This window comes from Urtica dioica, chromosome 4 (genome assembly GCF_054948205.1).
Source record: "Urtica dioica subsp. dioica isolate 48M chromosome 4, U.dioica_male_clone48M_v1_H2, whole genome shotgun sequence".
NCBI classification, from domain to species: domain Eukaryota; kingdom Viridiplantae; phylum Streptophyta; class Magnoliopsida; order Rosales; family Urticaceae; genus Urtica; species Urtica dioica.
This window is the reverse complement of record NC_142759.1, coordinates 13,472,519-13,479,667: the sequence shown is the minus strand read 5'-3', so window position 1 is coordinate 13,479,667 and position 7,149 is coordinate 13,472,519. Positions and strand designations below refer to the sequence as shown.

The following is a 7,149-nucleotide window of genomic DNA, read 5'->3' as shown; positions in this document are numbered from 1 at the left end:
AGAAAAAAAATATTAAAAAATATTTTAAAATGGATATTCATTTCAGAATATCACCATCTTCAAATAAATCATTAGAATTTCCCTGCAAGACGGGGATTCCCGGCATTGCTCTGGTTTTCAAATAATTCATAAATACTACATTTTTAAATTTGAGATGATTTCGTTGTGTTCAAATTCTAAACAAAACTGTAAGCAATACAAAAAACAAGTAAAGTAAAACAGTTAAGAACAAGAGATATTCTAAGAAGCTGATATTCACAGAATACGTTTTTAGAAAGAAAAAAAAAAAAAAAAAAATCCCAGCCTTGCTGGTCCGTATATCAATTTCGACATATGGGCCTCTATTTGGGCTTTTAAATTTACAACAGTAAAGCCCGTGAGTTAGTTAGCTTAAAAAGCAAGCCGAAAAATGTGTCCCATTCCCTATATAAGTACGATCGGAGGAGCTAAATTATCAACGCTCATCTTTCTCCTCTTCTTTTCGTTTCACAAAAAAATTAGAAACAATTCTTGCGACTATTCATACACGTTTCATAAAACTATTCGAGACACAACATGAAGATTCCTGGTGAGTAGTACTCTTTTATTCTTTTGTGTTTCATGATTTTCCATATACATCAAGAAAACCTAATTCGACATTGATTATATATTTATATATGGCAGAAGGACCAAGCGATTTCGAAAGATTCAACTCAACTTCCGACTCACCCTGGTTCGGAACTCAATCTAGTAAGTCGTACTATATTCTCTTTCTCCGTTCAAACCTCTATTTCTATATATATGTGCAATACATCATGACTTGGCTTTTACTTATTCATGTTTTATTGAAATATATTTGTTCCATATATTTAGTAGGTGGTGAGTTTGGGCCCACATTTCCTACACCAACAATGGACAAAAAAACAAACTTCAGCTTTGCGCCAACTTTTCCAACATTTACAGTGGGCCCCACATTTCCACGAAGTCCCGGACCAGTCAACATGGTTCCAAAAGGCCCAAGCCCATTAAGAAATAGCTCGGGCTTCGGACCGGTCTTCCCAACACCCCGAAACCCATTTAGCACCGATCTCGAACCGACTAAAACAACAAGCCCATTAAATGTGGGCCCTCGGCCCAATAAAACTGGGTCCAAAACAAAGGCACCAAAATGCCAATGCCAAACCCTTGTGAAAGAAAATTTGCAATCAATCTCGGCCATGCCTGGTTACACAAGCAAGTCCCATGAAGAAATCAGATGGGAAGACTATCAATCACAAGGTCTTACTCCATTACACACATCAACTTAACAATTTAATGTTAGTATAATTTGTTCTTTAGTTATTATTTATTAATTTTGTTATGCAGGTTATGACAAAAAGGGGAAAAGGGTAGATGCGTCAAATGGATTCGATGTGGGCCAGTCAGGACCAGTTTTGATTCAATGGAAGAATGGGCCAGCTCTGGTGATTCCACTTCAAGGGATAGATTGGGATTCTATCAACAAAATGAGACAAAGCCCTCTGACAAATATTTTCTAGACTCTAGAATTTTACTGAATTAGGAAAATTCTTCAAGTTTTGAATTTCAAATGTGGATTAACTTTTTTTTTTTTTTTTTTTTTTTTTGTGTATAACATTATTTACGGTTCATAAGCACTCAAAAATCAAATGAATATTAATAGGGAAACTTGATAAAGCAAGCTTGATAAAGCATGTGATTTGAAAACCAAACCATGTTTTGGTTCCCTTAGGAAAACCAAGCATATCACCATGTAAAAAGTCCAAATTACCCTTAAATGAATTTTTTTTTCAAAATCAATCCTTCACTCACTCCAGTTGTCTTTTTCAATTCAGAAACCAAAACAAAAGAAAAAAAAACGTGCAGCCCACAGCCAAGCACGTTTCCCTTTCAAAAAAAAAAAGAAAAAAAGAAACCATCCTCAGAGCCACTCAGAGCCCTAGCCCGCAGCCGTCGTCGCCACTCAGCCGTCGTCGCCACTCAGCCGTCGTCGCCAGTCCAGCAATCTCGCGAACCAACATAGCCCTCCAGCCGAGTCGCGAACCAGCCGAGCCACAGCCAAGCACGCCCATCTCCACGGTCGTCGCAAACCCCAACGCACGGCAAACCCGAAGATATATGGGTAAGTTTCGATCCCTAATTCGATGATATTTTGTAAGAGATTTGTTTGATTTCCTGAAAAAAAGAGTTTGAGTTCGTCATGTTGGATCCAGAAAAAAGTCCGAAATTGTTGTCTGTAATTTCGACGTTTATAGTTGTTATTTTGATTTCATTTCGAAGATTTCGATTCCCAGAAAAGATATCGTTTAAACTCAAATTTTTAACTTCTTAACAGGTTCAAACGTTAATATATGTTGTTTATTTGATGGTACTTGGGTGAACAAAGGTACAAAATGGGAATATACTAATGAATCGCGATTCGAACTCCGTGCACTCGCGAAAGACATATCTCGGGCGGAGCTATTAATCGCTATGTACGAAGCTTTTTGTGTCGACGAGTCGTTATACGATTTGAAACTTGAAGCTGCGTATGTTTGGGCTGGAAGACCAATGCCTCCTCTCATTTTGGCATCGGACGCTAGTGTGACGGCATTTATGTTAGAGAATTCTGGTCAATCCAAGCTGAGGATTTCCTTATGCGTAACCCCCGTGAAAAGAAACATTGTTGATGCAGCTCTTGATACAACTCCAAGCAGGGCAGTTTCACCAACCCCAAATTCTCAGGTAGCATGCTTAGGTATTAGCGTCGAGGTGAATGATTTTCAGGCGCCATGCGATGAAGAGGGTGATGAGGAAGGTAAGGATGGTGATGATGAGGAAGATGAAGATGGCGATGATGAGGAAGATTTTGATGCAAGCGGATTCTATTGTGAGGATGATCCGGTTATGAATGATAATGATATTCCCATGTCAGAGCCAGTATCGGCAACGCCTCATAAGAAGTCAAAATTATGGGATGCACATGTTTCAATTCCCGATTCGGAGGAAAATGTAAGTACGCCTTCATCCACTGCCAGTTCTTCGGACATATGTGTTCGGCAAATTTTTGATAATAAGTTTGATTTGAAAACTAAAGTTGCCATGCTTGCAATGAGAAAGAGCTTTCAGTATAGGGTCTTCGAAACAAGCAGGAGTCGGTGGGTAGTCAAGTGCAAAGCTGGTGATTGTACTTGGAAATTGAGAGGGAATAAACTACCAAACAGTGATATGTTCGAAGTGAGTGTGTATGTTTCTACACATACTTGTTCGATTGATGCCCCTGCTAGTGGCCAACTTCAAGCTGCACCATGGATTGTAGGACATGTTATCAAGCATAAGTATAGTCTTCAATCGACATCATATACACCAAGGAACATCATAGAAGATGTACGAAAGGAGTATGGGATAAATTTGAGTTACGAGAAGGCTTGGAGATGCAAGGAGACGGCAATTGGGTACATAAGGGGTACACTTGACGAGTCATACAAGCGGTTACCTGCTTACTTCTACGCATTAGAACAAAAAATCCAGGTTCGGTTACTGACCTTGTTCTTGACTCCGGCAGTCGATTTCGGTACTGTTTTTGGGCCCTTGGAGCTTGTATACGGGGATTTGCATCATGTCGACCTGTGATATGTATCGATGGTAGTTTCTTGAAGACAAAGTACGGAGGGCAGATATTATCGGCGATTGCATTAGATGCAAATGACCAATTGTTTCCACTTGCATTTGCTGTTGTAGACACCGAAAATAATCACTCTTGGACCTACTTCCTTCGGAAACTGAGAGAGACCATCGGTTCCCCGCCAGATCTTTGTTTCATATCAGACAGGTACTTAATTTCGAAGATTTTAGTTTTGTTTCGACAATTTTGGAATGTTATTTCAGAGATTTTAGGTTTTCTGAGAAGTACATTTCGAATATTTTAGTTGATCTAATATTTATGTTCCAAAACTACCAAAGTTATTATCAACAAACATTACAAACCCAATTTTCATCCAAAAAAACTAGTCTCCAACACTATCAAAGTAATGTTCATCACCCCTTTTTCAGGCTTTTCAGTTTGGCTGTGTTCAACGGAGTGTAATCATCATACTTTATGGGCCGCTTGCTCTTTCTCTTCGAAACTACACAATCCAACATAAAATAATTAAAAAGAACATAAACCATGAAATATAGGCAACAGTTTGAAAATTGAGAACTTACCATAGACACGGACAGATTCTTTCGCCGGAGGGTTGACGAAGTCGTCGTCGTCGTCATCGGGGGCTGCCACAGAGGTTTCCGTCGTGGGGGCTGCCACAGTTCTTGCCGTCTCTTTCGTCGGAGGGTTGACGAAGTCGTCGTCGTCATCGGGGGCTGCCACGGTGGTTGCCGTCACGGGGGCGTTCAGGGTGGTTGCCGTCTCGGTGGCTGCCACGGGGGCTTCCGCCTCGGGGGCTGCCGTCTCGCTTGCCGTCTCGGGGGCTGCCGTCTCGCTTGCCGTCTCGGGAGCTGCCACGGTGCTTGTCGTCTCCGGGGCTGCCACGTTGCTTGTCGTCTCGGGGGCTGCCATCCCTTCCTCGTATGATGCCTTCCACAATCAAACACAGTCCGAGCTTGTACAAGTCTTCTTTGTTCGTGCACGTGTTAAAAGCTGCCTCTAAATCAGCAACAGACGGTGCCTTGTGAAGTTTTTTGTCGTTGTCATCAACGTGTTCGGGGTCAGGAAAATACGTCTTCAACAGACGGTTGCTTGAAAGGTGCTTCTTGAATTCTTCCGTTGATGGAAGCGTACTAAACTTTAGTCCGGTCATCAAACCAAACTCGTTTCTTCCGAAACGGATAGGATTCTTACCGATACCAAAGTAAATTGCATCCTGACATCTTTGCTGGATGCGTCGTTGGAGAAGTTGGTCTATAATCACACCATTAAAGTTGAAACCCGTAACGGAAGGGGAATCGATCCAACTAAATTGTGTGTCCTTCAACCTAGCATGTAATCCGAATACCATAAATCGTGTGCTTATTACCTTCAAGAACCCGCTGCCTCTGAAACTTATTTGACCACTGTAATCCTTACAGATGGGAACTAACAATTCATACTTCGGTGCCTACAAAAAAATGAGAAAAGTTCGAAATAAAGAATCAATCACAGAAAACTTACTGAAAACTCTGAAATCCTGTACATAAACTAACTGAAAACTCTGAAATACATAAAAAAAGATAACTGCAAACTCTGAAGTCCTTTACATAAACTAACTGAAAACTTTGAAAATCATTATATAAACTAGCTGAAAACTCTGAAATCCATTACAAAAAATAACTGAAAACTCTGAAATCCATAAAAAAAATTAACTGAAAACTCTGAAATCATTTACAAAAGATAACTGAAAACTCTGAAATTTATTACATAACCTAACTGAAAACTCTGAAATTCATTACATTAACTAACTGAAAACTATGAAATCCATTACAAAAAATAACTGAAAACTAAATGAAATCCATTACAAAACATAACTGAAAACTCTGAAATCCATAAAAAAACATAACTGAAAACTCTGAAATCCTTTACATAACCTAACTGAAAACTCTGAAATCCATTCCATAAAATAACAGAAAACTCTGAACTCATTTACAAAAGATAACTGAAAACTCTGAAATCCTTTACATAACCTAACTGAAAACTCTGAAATTCATTACATAAACTAAATGAAAACTCTGAAATCATTTACAAAAAATAACTGAAAACTCTGAAATCCTTCACATAACCTAACTGAAAACTCTGAAATCCATTCCATAAAATAACAGAAAACTCTGAAATCATTTACAAAAAATACCTGAAAACTCTGAAATCCTTTACATAACCTAACTGAAAACTCTGAAATCCATTCCATAAAATAACTGAAAACTCTGAAATCATTTACAAAAACTAACTACAAACTATGAAATCCTTCACATAACCTAACTGAAAACTCTGAAATCCATTCCATAAAATAACTGAAAACTCTGAAAATCCATTACAAAAAATAACTGAAACGTCTGAAATCAAACACATAAACTAAATGAAAACTTTGAAATCGTTTACAAAAAATAAATCCATTACATAAACAAAGCAAACTTAAATCTTCGAAATCCCTTCAAACCGCTATGAACTTCATAGCCAAAAAATCCAAAATCTCTAATCAAAACTACATCCCATCCCAAAATTTCACACCGAAAATACCAAAGATTTCATATCAAAACAATCTTAATCACCAAAAATTCATCGAAAACTTCAAACCCTCATACCCAAAATCTTCGAAACATATTCTAAACAACCCTAACAAGTCATAATCGAAGATTCTCAAATAATGTCATCTAAATAATTATGAAACCATTTCAATTTAACAAACCCTAAAACAATGGGACCCAAAACAAACTCACCATTTTCGTTTGGTTCACGACTCGGCTGGACTGGCGAGGAGGGCTCGGCTGGTTCGCGAGGAGGGCTAGGGTGGTTCGCGACTCGGCTGGACTGGCGACGAAGGACTGAAATGAATAGTAGGGCTGGACTGGTTTACGACGATGGGCGTGGGTGCATGAGGATGACCGACGGAGAGAAGAGAAGAGAACGAGGGATTTAGGGCGGGACGGGATGAGCGGGTTTTTTTTTTTTGGGTTTTGAATTGAAATGGTTCGGGAATGGGAAAGGCACGCATGAAATGGGAAGGAATGGGAGTGCAGAGAAAATAAAGGATTGATTTTGAAAAGAATTTTAATTTAAGGGTAATTTGGACATTTTACATGGACAAATGCTTGGTTTCTCTAAAGGACCCAAAATATGGTTTGGTTTTCAAAACACATGCTACACTAAGCTTGGTTTATCAAGTTTCCCTATTAATATTTGTGTTGTCGTTTCTCTAACTCTAACATTACACGTGATTTGTCTGTCCTTGGAATTGGATATGCTCCCATACGCATAAAAAAAGGATTCAAGAATAGGAATCGAATAGTGACATTGTATTAAAGCACTCCCGCATACAAAACAAGCTTGTTTATTTTAGTTTAAAAACACCTCAAAAAGTTCTCTTAACTGAATGATAAGAGACATAATCAAACAATTTATACCTTAAAGAATATAAAATAAGTATAGTCTTTGTACGAATATTTCTTGTTCATAATGATAATTATGCCAGTGAACACCATATAATA

The 7,149-nt window shown here is 38.5% G+C and overlaps 2 protein-coding genes and 1 long non-coding RNA gene across 3 annotated transcripts; 2 read left to right on the top strand and 1 right to left on the bottom strand.

The window, feature by feature from the left end:
* The first annotated feature begins 274 nt into the window (after positions 1-274).
* Positions 275-1,569, top strand: LOC149400611 (uncharacterized). Its single transcript, XR_016296677.1, has 4 exons — positions 275-568; positions 664-729; positions 853-1,257; positions 1,345-1,569. It is a non-coding gene; the product is annotated as an uncharacterized LOC149400611 (long non-coding RNA).
* Positions 1,570-1,687: 118 nt separating this feature from the next.
* On the top strand, positions 1,688-3,609 carry LOC149400610 (uncharacterized). The gene is made up of 3 exons (XM_089610460.1): positions 1,688-2,119; positions 2,333-2,988; positions 3,097-3,609. The coding sequence occupies exons 1-3, from the start codon at positions 2,116-2,118 to the stop codon at positions 3,607-3,609; spliced, it is 1,173 nt and encodes a 390-aa protein (XP_089466586.1). The 5' UTR covers positions 1,688-2,115.
* A 358-nt stretch (positions 3,610-3,967) lies between these two features.
* On the bottom strand, positions 3,968-4,534 carry LOC149400609 (uncharacterized). The gene is made up of 2 exons (XM_089613191.1): positions 4,183-4,534; positions 3,968-4,103 (listed from the first exon to the last, which is right to left on the bottom strand). Exons 1-2 carry the CDS (start codon positions 4,529-4,531, stop codon positions 4,015-4,017), a joined length of 438 nt encoding a protein of 145 aa, XP_089469317.1. The 5' UTR covers positions 4,532-4,534; the 3' UTR covers positions 3,968-4,014.
* Positions 4,535-7,149: the final 2,615 nt, after the last annotated feature.

Bases quoted from the DNA above. Each gene is read 5' to 3' on its own strand.
- LOC149400610 (XM_089610460.1), top strand. The intron at 2,989-3,096 runs GTAAGTACGCCT...GCAATGAGAAAG, and splicing joins TTCCCGATTCGGAGGAAAAT to AGCTTTCAGTATAGGGTCTT.
- LOC149400609 (XM_089613191.1), bottom strand. From the start codon at position 4,531: ATGGCAGCCCCCGAGACGACAAGCAACGTGGCAGCCCCGGAGACGACA. The intron at 4,104-4,182 runs GTAAGTTCTCAA...TGGATTGTGTAG, and splicing joins AGAATCTGTCCGTGTCTATG to TTTCGAAGAGAAAGAGCAAG.